The 25,071-nt window shown below is 35.5% G+C and overlaps 1 protein-coding gene across 4 annotated transcripts; it reads right to left on the bottom strand.

Annotated features, from left to right (window-relative positions):
* Positions 1–1,620: 1,620 nt before the first annotated feature.
* Positions 1,621–24,906, bottom strand: LOC111045011 (uncharacterized protein CG5098). 4 transcript variants are annotated; one of them, XR_005572075.1, is made up of 9 exons: positions 24,386–24,722; positions 21,994–22,106; positions 20,886–21,113; positions 17,191–18,714; positions 14,600–14,916; positions 9,766–9,939; positions 7,093–7,272; positions 6,057–6,140; positions 1,621–5,876 (listed from the first exon to the last, which is right to left on the bottom strand). XR_005572075.1 is itself a non-coding variant. In XM_039434730.1 (8 exons), exons 2-8 carry the CDS (start codon positions 22,034–22,036, stop codon positions 6,123–6,125), a joined length of 2,484 nt encoding a protein of 827 aa, XP_039290664.1. In that variant the 5' UTR covers positions 22,037–22,106; positions 24,386–24,727; the 3' UTR covers positions 1,621–6,122. The 4 variants fall into 4 exon arrangements, 1 of the variants encoding a protein (XP_039290664.1); XR_005572076.1 differs by lacking the exon at positions 24,386–24,722 and adding an exon at positions 24,189–24,311; XR_005572077.1 differs by having other exon boundaries at positions 2,998–3,824; positions 24,386–24,906.
* Positions 24,907–25,071: the final 165 nt, after the last annotated feature.

Below are 25,071 nucleotides of genomic sequence, written 5' to 3'. Positions count from 1 at the left end.
GGTTTTTCATTTCGGATTGGTAATTTTGATTTAAATGGATCCATCATTTGTAATAACACTGTATAAATAAATGTTGTTTATCCAAGTATGGACTGTAAAACAATCTTTTTGACTATCATATAAGAGAGACTGTTTAATCTCTCTTACATAATAATAATAAATATATCAAGAGAGAGTTTTTTAGATTTTATATTTTTTGAGAGATTACATATTAATCTCTCAAGAGTTTAATCTCTTTACTATTATGTAAACAATACTTTTGAATACAACTTCCGGTACAACTCTATTTAGAAGTAACATACGTTTCAATGTTTTTCTTAGCAGCGCAAGACATATAAGGAACTGCTTATCTTTGATATTATCTATTCAGAATCTGTTGAACAATAAGTAGGTTCGCCTGGTCTTGGGTGAACGGCCCTTTGAAAAATGTCATTAAATATTCTTTCACAATCTGCATACTACACTTTGTAATACACAGTACCTACTTGCCCACTTGTGGCAATACATCCGTAATCTATACCGTAGATGTTATTGGATATAAATTTAATTTGGATATAAATTGGAAAATATTTCTGACAACGATCACGGTAATCTTCCAAACTGTTAATGCTTTAAAATACCATATTGATCTCCATTAGATTCTCAAGTAAAATACCGAGTGATTCAAAAAGGACTTTACAACTTTGAAAATTCATATAAGTCTTAAGGTACAGAGCTGGTTTTGGTGTTGTTTTAAAGGAAAACACTCTAAATTTTGACTCGCGTAGTCCGCTAGTGCCTGGTCGCGCCGCACAAACGCTAGCGGCAGTTACGTCAAAGATGGCTGCCTTCACTGGACTCGAGCGTGCTAGCTGTGTGTTTTGGTTTGAAAAACGGCAGTGTACCTTGATGTTGCAAAAATTTTTGATACCACAGATCGATGAGGATGACCGAGAACGAAATGTTTTCCTTATGCAAGATGGCGCACCACCACACTATCTGACTGACGTCCGGGATTTTCTTAATGACCGCTTTCCAAATCAGTGGATTGACCATAATGCGCCAATTGCATGGCCCTCTCGTTCCCCTAACTAACACCGCTGGAATTTTTCTTGTGGGGTTTCATGAAAGATATGGTGTATGTACCTCCTTTGCCAGCCACTCTACCTGAACTTAGAGCAAGGATTTGCGCTGCTGTTGAGCAAGTTACACCTGAAATGCTAGTGCGAATCTGGGAAGAAATCGATGGGATGTCTGTAGGATAACCAAAGGAAGTCACATAGAAAATCTTTAGTTTAAGGTAAAAAACTTGAAGTGTTTTCCTTTAAAACAACACCAAAACCAGCTTGTACCTTGTTTAATAAGATTTATATGAATTTTCAAAGTTGTCAAGTCCTTTTTGAATCACACGGTATAGTGCACTTAAACGTGTAGAATGATCAGAAAATCGTGTAGCCAGGGTAATTTATTCATCCATTTCATCAAATGAGATTGGATGAATGAATTATATTCATGTTCCTTGAAGTTAAAGAAATTTGAACAAAGTACTCTATGTTCTGAAAAAATTATCAATTTTAATGAATATCATTCACTCACAAGTTGGTATGCTACCCGTATAAAAGAGACAATAACACAATATCATTGAAAATATAAATTGGTTTATTTCCACAATAATGAAAATAATTCAAGAAGTCGATGCGCTTTTTCGTCACATACAAGTAGAATGTCTGGTGATCGTTTCAAATATAACTAAAAATCAAGCATTACAATATTCTTTCATGCAAATGAGTTATAAGTTACAAATACATTACAATGAAACTCCAATTTATAATCATTATATTATGTGAAACATGTATTAAAAATGCTTTTCAAACAAGGACGAAATTGCTTTGAGAAACGGTACAGATGTCAGATATTGATAATTGGATTAACATTAATGATTTATAGATACGTTTCCCAATATTATATATTTTACAGGAAACACTTATTACAAGACTCATCAAATAAGCTATAAAATTTGACCACCTAAGTCACAATCAATTATTTTTGGATGTAACATTCAATTGTTCAATGAGAATAATTATATTCGTAATAGAATGAGTAACATTAGTAATGTCAACAGGTGAAAGTGTAAATACTTTGATCCAGAATACTGCAATTTCTGGGTTGTGCAATGATTCACAAGCCTCTATTCGGTGTTCATGGTTTGAGCATCTCATGATTATCAAATCCCACAAAACATTAAGAATTCAAAGCAAAAAGATCACAAGTCTTCAAAAATCCAAGTTTATAAAAGAGTGAAAAATCACTCACAGCACCAGATGGGAAATATCAAATTTAGTCAATCGAATCACTATCGGCTTTAAAATATACTGTACATGAGTTTACAAAGTAGTTATGCTTATCACTTGTACTATCACAACGCAAAGGGCTGGCAAACTAAAATTATTATAATGATTGAAAGAATAAACTGTGTTTCAACTAAATACAAAAACGAGTTTTAGAATAATTTTGCAAAATTTAAGGCGAATCAGTTTCAGTGGAAGTTATTGGCACAGTGAAAACATAATTTCCATGAGTTCTGATTGGAATATTTTCTCAGCACGACCGAGCCAGTATGAATAGTCCCATTAGAGGTTATGGGAATAATATTCTCACTGTACATGCCAATTTAACTGATAAGTAGGAATCCAGCTTTACTGAATAAATTTTTACTGTTTATTGAACTGTAGGAATATATTCGAGCCATATATTGTTACTTGGGGATTTCTGCAATCCCTGAGGAACGTACCAAAGTGATCAAAACTGGAAACAAAATTGTTTTATACATATCCAATTATAATTGGAAAACATATGTACTGCTGTGACAGTACATATGTATCAAGTATTAGTAGTATACAAGTATTATTACTTATTTGATCAATTATCTAGCAAATTGAATGCCAAACTTCAAACTAGAATTCATGATACCGGTACAATGATGACTATTAATAAATGTATAATAGTGAAAATGCAACGTGGAAGTAAAAACGTAAGTTTTTAATAGGAATAGACCGGTAAAAAAACAATAGAAATATAAAAGACATGATCACAAATTTTATAACTGTAACACAATTCTCGACTTACACTCTCACAAACACGCTACTCAAGTTTAAAATTGGTTTTAAGAAAAATAAACATAAGTATTTATGAAAATTATATTATAAAACCTACAAGTAATAAATCGATCTAATATAAACACAGTAAAGGAATACAGAAGATCTTACAATATGCTGCTTATAAAAGTATATATTCTTAAATAATAATTTCACAGAATCTTATTGAAAATTGGGAAGATTCATTGATCACTCTTTTTAAGAGATATTAAGTATTGATATATGATATATGATAATGTATAAATAAAACTCTGATAAAGATTCAGTGATGTGTTATGTGCGTAGTTATAAGTAGGATAGTGCATTTTCCTTACCAAAAACCTATAAAAATATACAGGTTGGATCAAACATTTCAAATTGTAAAACTGTAAAAGATGAAATATTAATTTCCATAAACTTGCCCATTAAAATATTTTATTAAAAATGAAAATTTATAAGAAGTTACATTTTCTTTCAATTAAAAAAGTGGAAAATTTCTCGAAAATATTTCCATAAACTTGCCCATTAAAATATTATATTAAAAATGAAAATTGATAAGAAGTTACATTTTCTTTCAATTAAAAAAGTGGAAAATTTCTCGAAAAATTATATTGAAATTAGATAAAGTAGCAAATAAAAGTAAATTTTCCTCTTCTATTACTTACAAACGAATCACTTCAGTCATGTATTTGCATGGTGCCAACATCAAGACTGAAAATATTTGAAACGATTAAAAAAACCGTGACACAATAACCTAAATATAATCTGAAAGTTGGTAGACTTACCACATATCTATTGGAAAGTACAGAAAACATGATTTAAAAACTTTCATCAATAATAGCAATAATCTTTATCGATAATAGCAATACTTATCACTTTATCGATAATAGCAATAATTGACTTCTAGTTCTACATAAATGAAACGACTCATGTTCATGTTTCTCAGGAAGCAACGTACTGAAATCAATTCATCTTATAATAGGGAATACCAATTTTAGCAACCACAACCAGACCTCAACGGACAAGAATCTCAACTCATAATCCACCAAGAAAAAGAATAGATAAATATATTGGATTTGCATTAAAACTAAATGCAATAAGAATACAATAGTAAGTACCTAATTAGTAGGTAAATAATGATGATAATGTCTTTATATGTATTGAGACTACGAATGAAAGACGTAGTGAGATTTCAAGTCACAATTTTCCTCCTATTCCAAACATTGAAAGGAAAAGTTATGACAAATTGATTCAAGCTAACTGATAGAAACAATCAAAGGAAGACCTATTATATAAGATCTAAAATATTGAATATTCAACCTTCAAGATTTCAGTTTATTTTCAATTGCCACATAAAATTGCACTGCAATGCTGCATATCATTTCATTAGCATGAAATTAATTTTGTTCATGTCTGAAAGGAGATACAGACTAGAATAGACTACTAAGAGCCTAGAATGACAACTACACGAGAATTTACTTGAAGTTATTGGAATCTATACTAAAACATCGGCTACGCCATAAACTTAAATTCCAAACGTGATTGTGAAGTATTTTCACAAATGAGTCCTCTTAGTTGAATGTTTGTTTACAAATCTATGGATTCATATCTAACATAATAAATTAATTACTCAAATAAAATTGAAATATTGTCAGAGATTTTTTTATAGACTTCACGAATAAAACATGTTCTCGTATTGAAATAAGAAAAAAATGAAGTTCATTATTAGTTTATTTTTATATTGAAACTGAACATATTCACTTCTTTGCGAAATTATCAAAATTACAGCGCTAGGATATGCTATTAATGTTGATATCATTGAACAGTAACTATAGCGGATTTTATGGGATAAATTTGATCAAATTAAAAAGCTTTCATCATTATTTGACTAGGAGGACATTTATTCCCAAAGTTTCCTACATAGGTTTTCATGGGGGAAATTCTATTGCTAATGTGTGGATATGATTAACTATTGAATATAATGACTATAAAACATACACAACTTGAATAGAAATAGCAGTCAGTTATACGAACCACTAGCCCTCGATACTATACAATATATTTTATGTAATTCAATCCAATTAAAGCCTATTACATGAGCTACCACACACGTGGTTCAATTTTTTTTAAATAGTTTATTTAAAACGTTTATATTTTTTACAACTCAATTTTTCATCTTCCCAATTGAAATAAAAAAATGAAACAAAAAAACAAATTGACGCAATCATTAGGAGAGCTACTGCATTTTAATGAAGTGGAATATATTTTTTGTATGACATAGTTTCTTCATTACCGTGTCAATCTCACTAAAAATTGCTGAAGTAAACAATCTACATTATAACTGACTAAAATTATTTCATTGATTATTTGTTAAATCTAACTGATTTACAAAATATTTATACTGTAGTACATCATTCGTTTTCCTATTTTACACAAGCAGCTAAAATTAAATAGTTTTCCTTTAAATAAATCGCGCGGCTTATAACAAATATAATTTTTATCACAACACTGCATAAGAAGTTACCAATTTCTCCGTATATATAATATATAACAAACATATCTACAATGTACAAGTACGATATTTTATAATCAAAATAATACATACGTTAATAATTAGTTATCGTCTACACATGTACGTACATAAATACATAAAAATAAAAACGATTCTCCAATAACTTATTTTTTAAGAGTTCATCACATAAATTTTTATTCTCGATGCCACTTTCAAGGGCTGACCTTCCCGCGGTTAAGAACCTCATCAACCTGTTGGTAAAAATAGAGACAACACATTCATTATGTTGCATTTTGAAATATTACTATCAATATAATATTGTAAACTTCAACTGTTTACAACATTCAGTCATTTGTTTCTAATAAAAGTTTTGTAATGTCAATAATTATTGTAGATCAATCCTATAATGTAATTTCAATGAAAGCCAATACCTGCAGTAATATGTTCGTCGACAAGAGAGTACATTTGATGACAGTTCTCAATTCGACTAATCAGTTTCATCTTCTTCCAAATTCCTGGAACACAGAACAGAAATAACGTGTATTAACATCAATAAATAGTAGAAAATGAGAGAAAAGGCTTCAAAGTAAAAATTACCTTAACCATCACACTTTTCACCAATTTCCATTTACCAAATATCAGTCTAAATGGAACGAAAAGAGACGTAATGTAAATCGCTGGCCACAAGAAACTATCAGTCTTTACATTCCTTGTTTATAAGCCGATTTAAGTTAAAACTTTAGCGTTAGTCTTGATTTCCTGTAATAATTTGTGTAATTTAAATTGCCCATGTAAAATAAACATCCCAAGATGAAGGAGAGGAGGCACCTCAAGTTAAAAATATTATATTATAAAGAGGGGAAAAAATTACAATATGGTGCTTAATATTGGCTGGTAAAATGTGTATTAATGATAAGATTATTGTTCGTAAAATCAAGGTTCATGTTTTATTGGATCTATTAATCAATTTGCTTGGCTATGATTCATCTCGATAAGAAAAAGTAACGGGTGGCGTATAGCAACGGAAAAGATAAATGCCTCGCCTTGCCTCCAAGATACATGCATTACATACCAAGCTGGTAGCTGTCAAAATATTATTTGAGGGGCCAATATTACTAGAAAGATATATAGAGATATATATCTTTATTTTAATAGATGTTTGCCATCTCTCTTTTCTTTCTTTCTCTCTTCCTTTCACCCTTATTAATCATCTTCTTTTATTATATTATATAATTTCTTATTACATCTTTTTCAAGTTCTTAATGACTCGTATTAGCAACTCTCACCTGCGCACAGGATTTTCCTGTGCGGATTTTCCTTGCAGGTGATTGGTTTCTTATATTCTTGCTGAACGTTCTGGTTTTTGTATATGTTTTGTATTGTTTTTGAAGAACCAATAAAGAATTTTGAATTTGAATTTGTTCTGCTCGTCCAATCTATCAATTAGTTGATGATGATGTGGCCTACCGTGTTTGCATTGGCACTGTGTGCTTGCAGGAAGTTGGCGTGTTGGCTGCACTTGGAGATGAACGTGTGTTGGTCTAGATGCCAGTTGGAGCGGCGCGCGCATGCCACGTGCAACAGTTGTCGGCAGCCACGCGTCACACACCCGATCGACGCGCCCGGCTCACCGCACAGGTTGCAACGCTACACAACATACAAAAAACGCTCATCAAATACAACAATTATAGAATAGATTAGAATAGAATAGAAAAAACGTTTATTGAATAAATAAGCTACCTTAAGCGAACCTCAAAGAGGCTGCTTGACAAGGTACTATCATAGAGAAACAATAGCGTAAGTAGATATCCCATGGTATAGGGCGTTTATGTCATAACTTTTACTGTTATCTCAAGCCGATTACTGGCGATTATTGTCGATTTTTACTGTTTTGACCTGGTAAGAGTGTATGAACGGCACAATATGAGAGACTACCAGCGTCATAAAGCTTCACGGGAAAGAACTACGTAGACTATCGGCTTGAGATAACAGTAAAAGTTACGACATAAACGCCCTATACCACGGGATATCTACTTATGCTATTGTTTCTCTATGGTACTATTATACAAAACATGTAAATTCAAATATAAATATACATATATCAGTGAGCTTTATTTTTACTTAACATTATTCATACAACATGAACAGTATACATTACGAAGATAGTAATAATTTATTCATTTCATTGCAATTTTAAAAAGTTTACAAACATATAATCAGATTCTTTTCTACAGTTTTAGAATTTGACGCCTATTGAGATCCCCACATATCGGCACCTCATCCAAGTTTCACTTAATTCTGTTTTTGATTGTTCATCAACAATAATTAATGTTATATCAGATATACCAAAAAGATAACTATCAAAAGATAAACCGAAAAACTTCAATAAACTACCAGGATGACTTGAATCATAGGTTTATACTGTAGAAGGCGGTGGAAAAATAAACAGTTAACTCTGCCGTTCTATTATTTCCACTGTATTTATAACGTGAATCATACAATAGTCGATATCTAGTATGAGATCCAGTTAGTCCTAATACATGACTGTGTAATAAACTGGGTCCTGATTGTATGAAATATGATGTGGTCCACGTTATAATGACAGAGTATTTCAAATACACATCAATAACACATTGGTGTTGCTATCCTTGTCTATCATACACGAGTACAAATTTTTCATACCTTTCAACTCAACTTATTAAAAATTGTATAGATGCTTCTTCTAATAAATTTTTTATAATAACATAAAATTGGAAATTTCAGTACTTTACCATCAAATTTTAACGTGTTTTCGTTTATATTCACGCTATTTCACTTCAAATCCAATCTTACTTTATTGTACCATACATGTAAGATACTCAAGTCTCTCGTCTCTTGGCGAACAGAATGTTGAGTATCCTATACGTTCGTACAAAAAGTGAGGTTAGGATTTGAAGTGAAATAGCGTGAATATGAACGAAACCACGTCGAAATTTGCTGGAAAAGAAGTAAAATTTATCATTTTATGTCATGAGAAAAAACTGATTATAAGAAATTGATTCAATTTAAATAAGTTATTATTATTTTTGAAGGGACGGATTCAAGGATCAAAAGGTTCAAAGAACCCCACACGTCAACCGAAGCTTATTGTGTTCCCAAGTAGTATGTTAGTTGAGCAAACCAATACCTGTGTCCTTTACAAGAACCAGGAGTTTTTCCCTTTGCTAACATCCCATTCATCACCTGGTTGCTTGTCGCAAGCCAGTGTGATATGCTTGGCAGTCTCTTCAGACTGATTAGTCTTCGTGACCTGCGTGAGTTCCACTCCTGGCCTTCTTTGAAGGTCCTTCAGCTGAGGAAGGGGCGGCCAAGTTGCCTCTAGGGCGCCTGACCACCCTTGACTCAGCCTTTTGACCCACATTTGTGCCTGGAGTTTCACCCATCTCTGGTCTCTTGGATTTTTCTTTTTGACCCTCCGAAACTCTGCAGGGTCAAAACTCAAAAGCCTCACCTCTCCCAAGAAGTTTTGCCTGAATGGTCGCCCTTCTTTGAGCAGTGGTGAGTTTTGGCCTCTCCACCTCCCACAAACTCGTGACCTACGTGAGTTCCACTCCTGGCTTTTTTGTAGGTCCTTCCGATGAAGGAGGGTTCGCCAAATTGCCTCTAGGGCACCTGGCCACCCTCGCCTTAGCCTCTTGACCTACATTTGTGCCTGGAGTTTCACCCATCTTTGGTGTCTTGGTTTTTTCTTTTTGCCCCTCCAAAACTGCTCTGATGGGGCAGATCCCGTGGGTTTGAAGGCAAGGCAACTTCTGGAGTTGCCTCGGGGTCCTTTTTAGTCGCCTCCTACGACAAGCAGGGATACTGTGGGTGATAAAGTGGTGAGTACGATGTTCGACTCAGAGCTCCCCCAACCCACAGGGGGCTAAATAAGTTAAGTTGAAAGGTCGTGAAAACTAGTACTCGCGACTGGAGGCGTACGATGTGAGTAGCGGTTGTTTGAGTAGAGCCTTAATATTACATAAATTAATTAATTTGGCAATAAATTTTATTTGATTTACATCAGATATACCGTTATGAGCTATCCTCTACAAAAGGCAGTGGCATCTTTCTCCACTGTGGACCTGGCTATGGTAGGCTCTGTTAACAATGACAGCTTACCGTTTTGATGGCAGCTGCTACGGCGTCCTGTAGGCCGATGAGACGCGCGCCAATCATGTAGACGCCTGGAGCCCACACTGCGCATGCCTCGTGCACCCACACCTCGCACTCCCCCCCTCCTCCGGCCACAGGCACCACCCCGCCCATCATACCGTCCAGCGACGCTGTGCGTTTCTGACAACAACAATCACAACAAACCTACATTCATATCACGAAAATACAGCAATTCGATTGATCTCAATGAACATTTTTTGTTGCAAATTTCATGTAGAATCTATGGTATTCGGCTGTTACACCTTTCGTAGGACACTCTGTATATATTTTCAATTTTACAAATAATTTCATAACCGTGTAATCTATAGTGCTGCCACAGATATATTTACTTCGATGCCCCCGAAACAGGCTGATGAAAATGACAGGTTTCCCGTTTCACGTGGTACAGGAGTAACAATCAAGTAAAATTGGAAGAAATTCAAACAATAATATAATACAAAACTACATTTATACACGTACATGGGGCTTGGAGACAGTAATTTGATTAGTCTCTAGTTGATTAAATTTGAAAAAAATATATCCTCAATTTTATAATTCATTTCATAACCTTGTAATCTACAGTAGTTTCACAAGCATCTCATGTTCGTTGAAATTGTGGCAGGTTTTCACCTGGTTAGGCAGTAACAATCAAGTAAATATAAGGAAATTCAATCAATAGCAAAACAGTAAAGTGTTCTTAGCTACCCTAGGAGAAACACAGGATGTAAATTCAGGGTACTGATCAAAGAGGAACTTTTGAGCATTTATGTGTACTTAGTACAATAATTTACAACACATTACGAGTTGAACTAGGTTGTTCAGTATTATGCATATACAGTATCCGACGGAAGGTATAACAGCCCAAGACCATAGATTCTGCATGGAATTTGCAACAAAAATGTAATTGAAATTTTCTTATATAAATAATATCGACCTCACTTTTCGAGATAAATAGATTTTTCGATATGTTTGAAAAACTTCGAAAACTATCAGTCAAAATCTAATTCCTGAAGATCTGGTTGGAAAGAGGGAAAAATGTCCAATAAGATCCATATAATTTGTTTGACGTTTGTTAGCGCTCAAAGTTGGAAAAAGTACATTTTTCGAGTTTAAAGATTTAGAAAATTGCCACAGGCTTAAGCCCAAAACGGTCTTAAGGGGCATGTCTAGGAAGGCTGTTCGAAAAGTGTAGTACTAGGTAAATTTAACTGATGAGATGGGGAGCGGAGTGAAAAAGCATGCTGGCCCACAAACATCGGTCTTCATAGCTCTACTCTCTCTCAATCGATGCGCTCTCTCACACATCAGTCTTCTCTTTCTAGAGAAAGAAGTTCATTACTTCAGTAGCACCACTATCACAATTGAAGTCTTCTCTTCCTAGAAAAGTCCATTATTATTATTATTATTATACACTGCATTGTCTACTCATTCTGCGGCTGTTCTAACATGACTGATCTGCTTTTCAGTAGCCTGGCTATAGATTGTATTCTATTGCTTCAACAGTGTTATCAAAGAACACTTCATTTGACTAATTCTTCTAAATCGACATACAAGTTCATTAATATATGAGTGCACTATCTATATATATAAAAGCAAAATGGCACTCACTCACTGACTGACTGACTGACTCACTCACTCACTCGCATAACTAAAAATCTACCGGACCAAAAACGTTCAAATTTGGTAGGTATGTTCAGTTGGCCCTTTAGAGGCGCACTAAGAAATCTTTTGGCAATATTTTAACTCTAAAGGTTGTTTTTAAGGGTTTAAAGTTCGTCTTTTAGTCCCAATCTCTTAATTATAATTGAAATGTCCATATCATATGTTACTATAGAACTATAATCTAGATAGAGTACCTCTTCGAAACAGTTGTTAACTGGCAACTAAATTAATAATTTTGTCAGGTTGGCATTAAGTTGAGTTGACTTTGTTAGGTTGGCACCAAGTTGAAGATTGAAATGCATTTATCGCGAAAAATTGATTGGGCACTGCTACTTCAATCCTGGGAATATATTATTACTAGCCGTCAGGCTCGCTTCGCTCGCCATATCCGTTTAGCCAGACGTTTAGTCTGGACCCCCGACTGGATTGTTCTAACATATGAAAAAAATGCTCAAATGAAAAATGCAGGCGAGCGAAGCGAGCCTGCTGATCTCATTCTTGGACGATCCAGTCGGGGGTCCAGGTGGCGGAGCCCCCGGCGCGAAGCGAGCCTGACGACCAGTATTATATAGATACAGTAAGTGCTGAAGGCTGTTAATAAAATGGTTCATGCATAGACAAATAAAAATCATGATTCTTCATTCTTGAGATTTAAATATATTTATTTTGATTCTAGATAGGAATTAATTTTTCCAGTAATAATATTGTTTGGAGTACATGATCAAATATTTCAATGTATATATCAGATTTACATGATTTTATGTATATTATCAGGGAAAATCACAAACAAAAAATGATTCCAATAATATAATAAATCAAATCAAATTGGTTTTTATTATCCATGATAACATGAAACAGCTGTTATATAGCTAAGGTGAACGTTATATTTTCGAGCTCAAAATTTAAGTGGTTTTATTCTCTATTTTGTGAATTTAACGTTTTTTTACAAAAGTTTTACTATCAATCTATCAAAATTTAAAATTGTTTGTTTTATTCTAATCTATACTCTCAGATTGTGATTTGGTGTAGAAAATTGAAATGGACATAACCTATGTATAATATTTGCACAATTTGAAACTGAATTAGGAAATTGAAAAAGTTTTGGGCAATAGCCTATTTTTTCTTTCCCGATCAGGCACAAAAATTCAAATCATACAACAACGCTAAATATTATAACGCTACAATGATTCATAAGCATAGTTTTATTCAGAAGCAAAGTACTTGTGACTGTATTAGCACGATTCAGAACTGGGCTAATATACGGTAGCAAATATTACGAGAAGTACCTAATTCCTGATTCACCAAAACAAGTGCAGATCACCATGTACAACGGCCTGTAAACAACTGAACAATGGACAGTTGATAACTGTCTATTTTTCTATTTTATAAACAATCGAATTCATTTCTGGTCAATTATGAATTTAATAGAATCTACCGCGCAGGCGCCAGAAGGCGCCTAATCCCAAAAAATTTATGATTCATATAAGCATAATTTTATTCAGAAGCAGAGTATTTGTGATTCTGCACGATTCAGAAAACATTCCAAAGAAGAAGATCGTCAGTCATTACAATATTGACCCTATTGGAAACCCCCCCTCACTACAATGACAAAGACGCAGTCTGCGCAATCAACGAACCCCCCCCAACGTTACCACTCCTGGACAATGACAATGTACAGTGTCATACTGTACATTAGTTTTTGCATTTCACCTTTCTTCCAATTGAATACTTGTACCCTATTACTACTTCAAAGAAAGTAAATGTAAATGAAAAAAAGTGAACAGAGAATTGGCTTATCTTGGAGACCTTGCAGTATACTAAAAGTATTTTTTTATTGCAGAAATTTTCGTTGAAGCATGAACTATTATTCATTCATATTATCCAATAACTTACTTTTTCTCGAGAATTTAGGAATGATTGGTTGTTTTCTAATTACAGTATAAGAAAAAACATGTAAAACTTGATCTCTCCAAAACTAAATTTTTCCCGGGTAGTATCATGTAAAGTTCTTGGGTTGAATTTGAATTGCCATGCATGGCCCAACATGGATAATAGAGAATTCGATGAGAGAAGAATGAACCATGTCTCCAAAATAGCTGTACAAATAGAATATAGTACAGATTTCATGTGATATTGAAATGAAATGGGAATGAATAATAATATGGATGTCAAACTACTGTATAAGCATATAGAATAATATAGCATATTATATGAATATAGTATATAACATAAAACACAATAGCGCAGACAAGAAGACGGGCAATATCTCATTGAACAAAAACAATCAATTGTTTCGACAACCGAAAACCAGTTTTCCGGTTCTCCGGTGTGAGTGTGTGTACTCACAATCATAGCAGTTGGGACTGTGTTAGTGAGTTCGACCACACTTTTTCGAAAGGCTAGTAGGGAATTGAAGCTTTCTCGATATAGAGTTCCTTGCAGGTACTTCGTTCTAGCGTGTTTCGGACGCTATTTTCCAACCGATAATCATGAAAATGGTACCAAATTGTTCAGAAAGATTTGGACATCTGGCGCCGTACCGCCAAATTTTGATATCACTCATCAATTTTTTCCGATTGAACGTCAAACTTTGCCAAATTTTCTCCAAGTTCATCGAATTTTAAAGTCATTTTATAGTTGGAAAATTGGATTTTGGCGGTACGGCGCCAGATGTCCAAATCTTTCTGAACAATTTGGTACCATTTTCATGATTATCGGTTGGAAAATAGCGTCCGAAACATTCTATTTGCACAACAGTCCGAATGTAGTTGGGTTATGTGTCACTTTCACATTTTTGAATTACACACTCTAGTTTATAATCCGAATCAAACAAAATACATGAATTTTTCTACATTTTTTCTACAACTGCGCGTAAAAAAAGAATTTACATACTTAATTCTCCTCGTAAAACAGCTTATTTCTGAGGAGAATCTACTTTTTCGCTCGCTAACTATCTGCGCATTACGCTCTTAATACATAAGTAGCTATTTCAATCTAAATATACTTCTAAAATGAAATAAATGAATTATAAACAATCAAAAAAGTCCAAACTTCGAAGAAATTCGAAAACTTCGTACAATTTTCACTTTTTACAAAAGACTAAATAACCGATAGATAACTAAATAGCAGTTGCAGTCACCTTTTTGGCAGTCTTGTGCACGAACTGATCGGCACCGCCGGTGGCACGCAGACTAGCGGCGGCCACCTTGCCGCCGGCGCGCCGCTTCTGTTCGGCACTCAGCTCATAGTCGCAGGGCGCGTCATTTGGCGGCGTGGCGGCCGCAACCGCAGGCGGAAGCGTGATGAGGTAGGGGCCAAACAGGTCGCCGACACACGGCTCGCAGTGCGGTCCGCGTTTGCAGAGGACACACAGCCACGTCGAGTCAGCCGTCTGCGAGTCATAGCGTAGTGACAGCGTGCTGCTGTACAGACCAGCACCTTGGCCGCGCGTCTTAGCTACAAAAAAAGGAAAAAACAAATCAGATAGACTTTCATTCAAAGATTCTGTTACAAAGAAAACTCGAAGCGTGCATTTGCCGTTCATACTTATTTCGAGCGGATGTTCTGTGATCACAAATCTCGTTCTGTGAGACGAATTCTTCATGATGATCTTCATCATCTCAATTAGGAGCGATTTGGAGTGGCCAGCCCGATCTCACGATTTGAACCCTTGTGAATTTTTTCTATGGGGGGGGGGGTTTGAAATCCCTTGTTTATGTGAACCGTCCAAGGACCCAACAAGATTTGAAGACAATATCAGGGAAGAAATTGCTAAGATAACGCCTGCAATGCTGGCAGGAGTCATGATGACAAACGTGTATTGAGAATGGGGGACGTCACCTACCTGATTTGATATTAAAAACTAAATTAAAACAAATTTTATATATGAGTCTACATTACAAAAATAAATACAAACTTTCTGATCCATACAAAGAGTTTCATTTACTTAAAAAAAGGAAGTTTTGCTGCCGCACTCTGCATAATGAAATAAAAAACAATTGTAATGAATATGGCAAATAAAAAATATCAATGATCACGTAAATAATTGAAGCCTTACTCATTTCAGTCCATGAAGAGTCTGAGTTTCCATTTGAAACGGTAACGAAATTCCTTTTGTAATTAGCCATTTAATACTCTTTCAATTGAGACGTGACACATTAAAAACTCCAGACATCTAGACTCCAGCAAGTTCAAGCTACATTCTTATCAATTGTACTGTTGAATCCTGTACTAGGATTCCATAATATTGTAGAGCAATCTCTTATCAGGCGTCCCTTATCAAAGCTAAACATGATAGCCAAGATAAGTCATTTTATCAGTTCATTAAAAAATAAATATGATTAAATTATTACCATAATCCATAATGTTCGATACAGAAATATTGATGGGGCTTTATTGTTCTATTGACAATTAGCGTAAAATTTCAAGGAAAATTGAACTAGCAAACTGCAAAATAAAAAATATATTAGCAGGAACCATATAAAAATTAAAACATATTTAATATACAGTATTTGGGAAAAATTGCATGTTGCATTTCAATTTAATTCACTCAAATTGATTTCTCATACTGGACTATTTAAATAATTCTTTATTCAGATTTGAATCGATAATATTTTCCAACTTTGGAAATGGTTCGGAACTGAGACAAGGATACTAGATTTGGATATTTTTCTGAATTTTGGAAATACCATTAGAATATTATACTTTGTGCAAGGTGATTTCTTTAAAACTTTTCAATTTTACAAGCTCTTATACTGCTTGGAGTTCAAGTGGTAGGATTAGAATGACTCACAATCACTTCAAGAGTGAGCAATGTGAAGAGTTTAATAGAAATGGTGAATCACTGACAAAAAATGAATAAATAATATTGAGTGACCTGGTTGACTCATATCTGATGTCAAGAGTTTACAGGCCACACTTGATTAGTTTAAGGACCTCTGACTGATTAAAAGACTGCGTTATTATGCTACTCGGCTACTTTGCTCCTAACTAGAAATTGAGTAGTAGATGTTAGTTAAAAATCAATTCGCTTCAAGATGAGAATAACTCTCAAAAACGTTCGAATGGGGTGTCAATTTTCGGGAGAATGATGAAGTTGTAATTTCTGGACGGTATTGCTACATGATTAAAATTTTGAAGATGAGAGTGAATTATTTAATTTTATTTCACGGCTATTAAAAAACCTTGAGAATGAAGAGATTTGGATAAGCTGCTAAATAGATAAATTCTATTTCATTTAAAATACAAAGAAGCCAAGACTGATACATCTCATGTTTCAATGGAATTTCCCAGACAAACGTTACCCGGTTATCTTCTCGTGATGCAATGGTCATTTTCACACTTACCGATTGTCGGCCGACACTCAGAATTGTCCTCCAATCGGTTGAGAATCAGCTTTTGGTGAGAATTAGCCAATCGGAGGACAATTCCAAGTGCTGGCCGACATTCTATATGTCAATAGTCAAATTCGTTATTACATATTCTTAAAAAGAATATGATTAACATGAATGAACAGTTAATATTACAAAAAGCAGCTATTTCCTATAGAAGGCAGTGACAAGGCAGAGATTCGGCAACACTGTTCTCCTATCTTTCTCCATTGTCATTACAACGTGAACCTCACTATAGATCTAATTGCCGCTCAACCCTATTTTACGTTTTTTGTGAAATCGGGTTCAAGTCAATCAATGAATTATAATTTATATTGGATTGAAAGTAATATTAGTGTACCTTCGGTTTGGAAAATGGCGGTGCGCTTGGTGCGGTAGGAAGCCTTGGTGGCGTCGCCGGCATCGTCGTCGTCCAAAGCACGTGACCCGCCGTTCACCACCATCACACTCGTCGGATTGTCACGTGACCCCTCCACGTGCACCACCGGACCACGTGACTTTCCCACATCAGCCGCCGACAAGCTACCTGTCCCCCGCCCTTTCTTAGCATCACTTCCAACCTCAACACGTACTTTCTTCGCGCCTTTCTTGTCCACACTTTCCTTGCCTTTGCGCTTTTTCGCAGAACTCTCCACTCCCGAAAACGAGGTGTCCGAACTTCGCCTGGACAGAGCGCCCTTCGGTCGTCCGCGCCTCTTGTCTGGCTTCGTTTCTGGCTTCTTCTCTCCCTCCCCTTCCCCTGTCTCCTCCTTCACAGCCAACAAGTCCCCCTCACTCCCCGGCTCCACAATGCCCGCAAACATCTTCTCCAGTTCAGATTCCACCTCTGTAAACATACTATCTGGTTCGTCTTTCACTTTTTCTGTTTTTACAACAGGCGACGACGTCGAATCTTTCGTTGCGTTACCTTCATCTTCTGAGTCTGATATTACAACCTCCTCAACCGAAGAACTTGCAGCTTCTGCCGGTTTCGCCGCTTCATCTGCTTCACACGCTATCGACACCGGTTCATTTTTTACACTACTACTACTACTGTCAGTCTTTGTTGAGTCCTCCACATTTGTCTCACTCACTACATCCGCCTCCTTCTTCTTCACTTCGTCTACCGGCTTCGTTTCTTCTTTACTTTCCTCGACTGATTGGTCGGTGTCCTCGACCTTGAGAATTTCAATAAGTTTTTGTTCGTTAATGTTCTCGGGCGGCGAGCACACTGGAGCCAAGTCTTTACTTAAACTAGTACTAGCACTATTATGGGGTGTGGTGGGGGGTGGAACGATGACGGAATGAGGGGTAACAGATGTAGGAGGGGGAGGGGTCAGCTGCTTGTCTTCTTGGATGCGAAACATGTTTTCAAGAATGGACTCGACGTTGTCGGGAGTGTGCGCGGCGGCAGCAATGTCCGGTTTTGTGGGGGGCTTGTGTTCGGGGAGGACTGGTACCCCTACCACTACCCCTACCCCGGGTTGGAGGGGTACAGGGGGCGCGGAAGCGGCCGGCTCCGGGGAGGCGGGCGAAGGGAGGGGAGGCGCCTTATCGGAGTTGGGGATTTTGTCGGGCTCAGGCGGTGTAAGGTCTCGTAGGGGATTTTGGGCGATCACACTGACACTGTCTCCCGTTTCGCCGTTGGGCAGGTTGCCGTTCTGCCTGGCCTTAGACAGGTCCATGGTCTCCTGCTGGTAGAGCGGGGGGTCAGCGGTGGCCGTCACCATCATCTGCAGACTCTGCAGACTGAAGAGCGGGTTGGCAGCGCCCAGGTGCGCCCCGGCTGGCTTGGCGGTTGCGCCTGTCGGCCACGCTGGGCGCCCAGCGGTCAGGTGCGGCGACCCAAAGTACGTGTGCCGGCTGCTCGGCAGCGAGCCTAGACCTACAACAGCCAAATTAAAATTCATTTATTTGCCATAAAAGTAATAACAAATAGAATATTATCAATTATAATATAGCAACTTGTCCGCCGGCAGGGAGTTCGAACAACCATGGTAAACATTTCAAAAGGAAAAGAAAAATAGAGCTTTTTATATACAACTAAACTGAATTCCAATTCAACTGAGTCTTATTATAAATCTTCAAAATTATTTGTCCAAGCTTCCTATTGTTCTGTCTTTTTTACTTATAGTTTGTAATGATTGGGACGAAACTTTGTAGTAAACTAAGGAAAACTAGGTCACATCTCAATCATTAAAAACGATAAGTAAAAATAGACAGAGCTATAGGAAGTTAGGACAAACAACTTTAAAGATTTATAACTAAAGACTCGACAACTAAAACTGCATAATGGTGATAGATAATTTAAAATTAACAAATCACACATTTCATAGATAATTTAAAATTAACAAATCACACATTTCATTTCATCTGAATTACTTCTACCAGTACAGTTGAAGATGTGTTGGTTTCATAACGATACTGCAGTACCGCGATTAGATAAATAAAAGAGTAATTGACAAATTAAAACAGTGTTTTTCAATTATGAAGAAGTTCCACAATCATCAATAAATATTCAACAAATTTTGGACACAATCAAACAAAGTGGAGGAACACAATCTATTTCTGAACTAGAATATAGAATTGAATATTTATTTATTTCGCCAAAATACAAGATACATAAGACAAATTTAATGTAAATTATAATAAATCTTAATGTTTTGGCACAGCTAGCAAAGTCAGACTTGTGAATCTATAAATAATCAGAATTTGGGGGAGAAAGTTTTGGGCTGTGCCAGTTGGTCCTCCTCCAATTAATTAAATTAATAATTGTGTATCATGAATCAATAAATGAATAAATTTTATCCATCTGTCAGATTTTGCATATCAATTCAATCAATTCATTTGCAACAATTCTATTCAGAAGGAACAGTTTTTAAAGTTAGTTTCTTGTCTTTCACTCCCACTGTTGAACAAGTTATGGCATTTGATTAACGATTTTTCCTTAGCTAAGATTATTACAACTTGAAAAAGATTGACCAACTAGAAATAGAAAAAAAACTGTTTGGGCCAGAATTGACCTGGTCGTCTTCAATTTCCAGTGGGAGTGACAACCACATCAAATAATCAAACCACATTTTCCAATAATTTGTGGTGATAGTTTGATCAATCCACTTTAAATATTTATACAAAGATGAAATAGAAACAATTTATTACATCCTTTTTTTAGCCCGCTGCACACATGTACATTAGAAGCGTCCACTAGCTGCTACGGATATGCGGAATTGGAATTGTCCGGAACTCATATGTACGTGACATTTCAAATTCCACTTTCCCATAGCAGCTAGTAGACGCTACAAATGTACTAGTTTTCAGCGTGTTTGGATTAAAAAGTACACAACTAAAATGTCAACGATAAAAATAGTTTGAAACTTGATTATTGCAAACGATAAAAACTGTGGCAAATGATAAGTGAGTTCCTTATTCCCAGAGATTCGTTTTTCCTATCCACATGTTGTGCGATCACATTGGAAGCGTATGTATATGTGCAACTGCAAGCTTGGAGATGAGAAACAAAATCTGGAAATAGCAATAGGAACACTTACACTGAACGCTTGCTCTTGCTGGTGGGTTCAGTGAGAGCAGCTACATGCAGTCACAACGTGTTACAATGACACTTTTCAAATTCTGTTGAGAAGCATTGGTGTAAGGGTAAGCATTCCTGACCGGCAATTAGGAGGTACTGGGTTCGATTCCCGGACTGACAAATAATTTTTGTATAGTAGCGCTCATCGAATTCCCACCTAGCTGTTTACAATATTTGCAGTAGCAGAAGTCTTCAGGGTGATTTGCAGCATTTAATTGGAATTTCGTTTGATAATAATCACATCCAGAGGGTTTATTTATAAATTCAAGAACATTAGCCTACATATTACATTCTCATAAATTTTCAATAATATAACAATATTCAAAGTTTTCAAAAAGATACCTCACTTTATAGTGAGGACAATGTGATGACATCCTTGATAAAATATTATAAAAAGTGTACTCTTGATGAGTTTGGTTCAATTTGTTATGTATGTATATGTAATTGACGGACAAATAAATAAATACCTGTAGCCTGCGAGTGTATCCAGGGAGGCATAATCTGGTGAGGTGGAGGAGCAGTGGGGGGCAGTCTGAGTCTCTGCGAGGAGGTGGGGGTGGGATTGGGTACGGTGGGAGGCAGGTGGTGAGTTGGGTAGCCACCCCCAGCCCCACCGCCCCCCGGCATTTGGCCCCCACCACTCGACGACATGCCCCAACCACGCCGTTCGCCAATTATGCTCTTGAGCACATCATCTGCAAACAAATCAAATCATTACATTGTCACTTCAATACAATTCAAAAATCCTTCATTCAATTCAACGTAAATAAATAGTATTCAACGCTTTTCTCCTATCTTTCTCCACTTCCATTAGCTACATTCCTAAGTAGATACAGTATAATAATAATAATAATAATATCGAGTGACCTGGCTGGCTCAGGTCTGGTGTCAGAGTTTTCAGGTCGCAACTGATCAATTTCAGGGCCTCTGACATGACCTAACGACTGATACAGTAGATACAGTAGGCCTGGGTTACTGCAGTATTCTTTACATTTCTCCTCCTAGCGAATAATTTTGCAAAATTAAGGTGGTGGATTTCTCACATGATACTATCATTGAAATCCTTTGTTGAGAATTAAATTGAATTTGATAATACATTATGAAATACATTACCTGTCATCATAGTTTTCAAATAATAACATCAGAAATGATATCAATTTGCCTCATGCCAGACTTACTCGATCGCATAATAGCTTTCCTGTCCGAGCACTCAAGATCTTCAATATGATGCCCGTGTATTTCCGTGAGCAGGAGGAGAAGGTCTTTGAGAAGGCACTTCGGGAGAAGCTTGTGAGTCTGGCACTCTACTCACTGGATGAAGAGGTAATACAATGTTTTCTGAGATCTATGACCGACCTCCCATCTTAATATTAGTCTTTGTTACCAAGTTTTTGACGCAATCTACCCAGCAATTGCTGGTCAAGGATGCAGATTACTGAATAAAAACAAATGCTAATCAGGCACAACAAAAGAAATTCAACCTGAACTGAATATGAATTCTGAATGAAACCCTGATGAATTATAATCTTCACTCGTAAAATGTAGATGAATAGAGAACTGTAAAACATATCTCACCTTGATTCTTAGCGTCAAACTGCGATGTTACGGTGTCACTCATTCATTCAAGTTTAAGGCCAGAATTTTCAATCAATTGACGGTCGTTTTCATCAGAGCATTCAACAGTAATCCTAGAAAAGAATTGAAATTTACATGTGAATAAAGAATCCTAGAATACAAATTTAAAAATCACAACTGAGCATTGAGAAACATGCAATTTGTTAACCTTACAAAATTTGAACAAATGAATTTTTATTCTTGGAAAATATTTAAGTAAATGTAGTGCAAGTGTACAAAACTCTTGACACTGCTGAAAAATCAACTAACGGTAACTATTAATTAAAACAAGATAATAAATGACAATTATTAATAATGAATTAAATTGAATCAACTACTGTTGTCAACGAATGACGAGTGGCTACCATACTAGTTCTCGCCTTCAATTCACTCGGGTCGCCTTCTCTAAAAAATTATAATGTCGATCTTTGGAAATAAGGCAAGCGACTCCGCGAAACACTCTGTGAGAGTTTAGCGGGGGCATGAGTAGAGGTACCCCGAAACGCTTATAGCTCATGCCGGTTCCACACTCTTGCCAAGTGCATCTCTTTCTTCACAAATGCCAGCAGAGCCGAATAGGTTGCGTCATGAATTTAATACACACAAAGTTAAAAAATCAAGATGGAAGACTGACTAGAACAAGCCCAGTAGGTCATCCTAAAAAATTCCCCAACTGATTAGAAAGGGTTGTTGGTAAGCCTGGTCTTAAGTTGGGACCGGACCACTGGCAAGGTGGTCCTTTCACTCCATCTGGTAGCCTTTTATAAACTCGCAGGGCCAAGACAGGGAATGAGAGCCGGCGAAAAGGCACATCCAATAGACAACTGTGTCTTGTATTGTGGTCATGGAAGTCACTCTTGTACTAAACTTCCCAAGGTTTTCATGCACTTCTTGTACTAAACTTCCCAAGGTTTTCATGCACAAACACAGCAAACATAGTGACTATACACGGTCATTGTTCCAGTGGATGTGAAGAGAGGTCTGCAATGATCTAAGTATCCACTGAGAGTCACCACTCTGTCGGCGAGAGTGTGGATGGATACTGTACCATCGCTCGCCTTTACTCCACCCGTATACATAATATATGTAAACAGCAAGCCGCTTAGAAAGTGACTTGGCGAGAGTGTGGCGCTGGCATGAGTCATCACGCCTTTTCCCAGTCAACGACGGAGCATACTAGTAGGATGAGTCACAATGATTCCGTATTGTTGGTAAAGTCAAAACAGTGATGACTCATCACTAAATATTTTTGTATAAAAAAATATTAAAAGTGTTACGGTAAGATGTAACTAGGTACTATCAGAATAGACAAAAATATTCAAGTAAACAATCAACTATGGGTCTTGTTAAACTAAGTGAAAATTGTCATATTGTATAAATAAAATAAACTGTTAAGGAGAAAAAATTACAATTTATTTATATAGAAATTTTCTCTATTGGTTTTTGGTTAATTACTTATTGGTTTCACAAAATAAGTCTAATAAAGACAATGTGAGATTCACTGCCAGTTTTCAGTTCAATACTTTATTTTAAAGTATATTTCCTATATAACTTGATGCTCAAGACATTATTATTAAATAGAAGTTCATGTCAAAAATTTTTCGTAAACTTTGGATATTGAATTAAATTTAAACGTAGACTGCCTTAGGCCTATTTAAAATAATAGTTTAGAAGAGAACATTCTATTGTCAACTTTATGAGAATATTTGTTCAAAAATTACAGTAAATTATTAAACACGTGTAAACTTAAACAATAAACAAAAGTCGGTTTACAGTGATATGATTTGAGAAAAGAATTATAGAAAAACAAAGTCATCATTTGAATAACTTTACTTACAGTAAAAATGAAAGTTTCAATTATTATATGCCGGCAAAGTAACTGATTAAAACTGCCTGTTTTTAGTAAACAATAAGCAATACATTTTTTTCGGGTATTTTTTAACAGAAACCAATAAACAGGCCATTTTTAAAATAGAAATATAATGTTCAAAATACATATTCTAATCACTGAAAAATGTATAAAGTTTTAAAAGTCTAACCTAGTCTACGTAAACAACTAAAAAAAAGAATAACAAAATAATAGTCAATTTATTATGCATTGAAGTCAACATCAACAAATTAAACTAGAAATATGAAAGTAAATTTACAAGCATTACCACTCCTATGAAGTAAAATGGTGTTCAGCTACTCATTTCATTCATCAAATGAGCAGAATGGATTACATACATGCAATAAGGAACAGGAGAACTAACAGGACGCAAGATCAAAGAGAACTATAAAGCAGCTTTCAAGGATTCAATACAAAGTCAAAATGATCAAGTGGATAGTTTTCTAAAAAATAAGTTTTACTTACGTTCGGTGTAGGTATTGTCTTCTTTGAAACCTACAACTAAATATCAACTTTTATACTGAAAGGCTGTGATAATGCGCTATTAAGTCAAAAATGGCGATGGGTAGTTGCCAGAATCCTGCCATCTATTGTTCAATAGTTGTACTGGTAGTAATAAATTCAGCCAAAATTCTATATTTCTGGGTTATTTTGAAAAATAAATGGAAAAACTTGAAGTATGTTATATTATTTGTAAGTACAATCTTGAAAAATGGTTCTGGAATCTAATGAAAACAATAAATTAATCAGTTTAATGCTGGAATTCAATCATTGCAAGAATTCAAAAAGGGTAATTTTCAGAAAAACATTTTACATGAAAAAGTTATTAGAAAAAAAAGTTTAAATATAATGATATAAAAATATAAAACATAGATTTTTCTGGAATCAATAGAAATTTCACTATTCTACAACGATTTATTATTTTTCACAATTATTTATTCAATGTCGATTCAATAAACTAATTTTTAAAATTTATATTCATGTATATAATATTATAGTATACAACGAGAAGACCCCTGAACAAAAATCCAGTTTGCCAATGATACGTGCAGTAATGCCCCCAAGAAATGCAACTTAATTTGATATTGTGATTTCAATAATTAACATAGATATAAAAAATAAACGATAATATCCCGTTCATCACATAATAT

This window comes from Nilaparvata lugens, chromosome 8, assembly GCF_014356525.2.
Source record: "Nilaparvata lugens isolate BPH chromosome 8, ASM1435652v1, whole genome shotgun sequence".
NCBI lineage: Eukaryota > Metazoa > Arthropoda > Insecta > Hemiptera > Delphacidae > Nilaparvata > Nilaparvata lugens.
The sequence above is the reverse complement of the archived record's forward strand: the minus strand, read 5'-3'. Positions and strand labels throughout refer to the sequence as shown.

What these genes read in the sequence shown, in the direction of transcription:
- LOC111045011 (XM_039434730.1), bottom strand. Translation starts at nt 22,036, where the DNA reads ATGAGTGACACCGTAACATCGCAGTTTGACGCTAAGAATCAAG. An exon ending in CGCCATTTTCCAAACCGAAG is followed by an intron (nt 14,917 to 17,190) that starts GTACACTAATAT and finishes CTTTTTTTGTAG; the next exon opens with CTAAGACGCGCGGCCAAGGT. An exon ending in TAGCAGCTGCCATCAAAACG is followed by an intron (nt 7,273 to 9,765) that starts GTAAGCTGTCAT and finishes TATGTTGTGTAG; the next exon opens with CGTTGCAACCTGTGCGGTGA.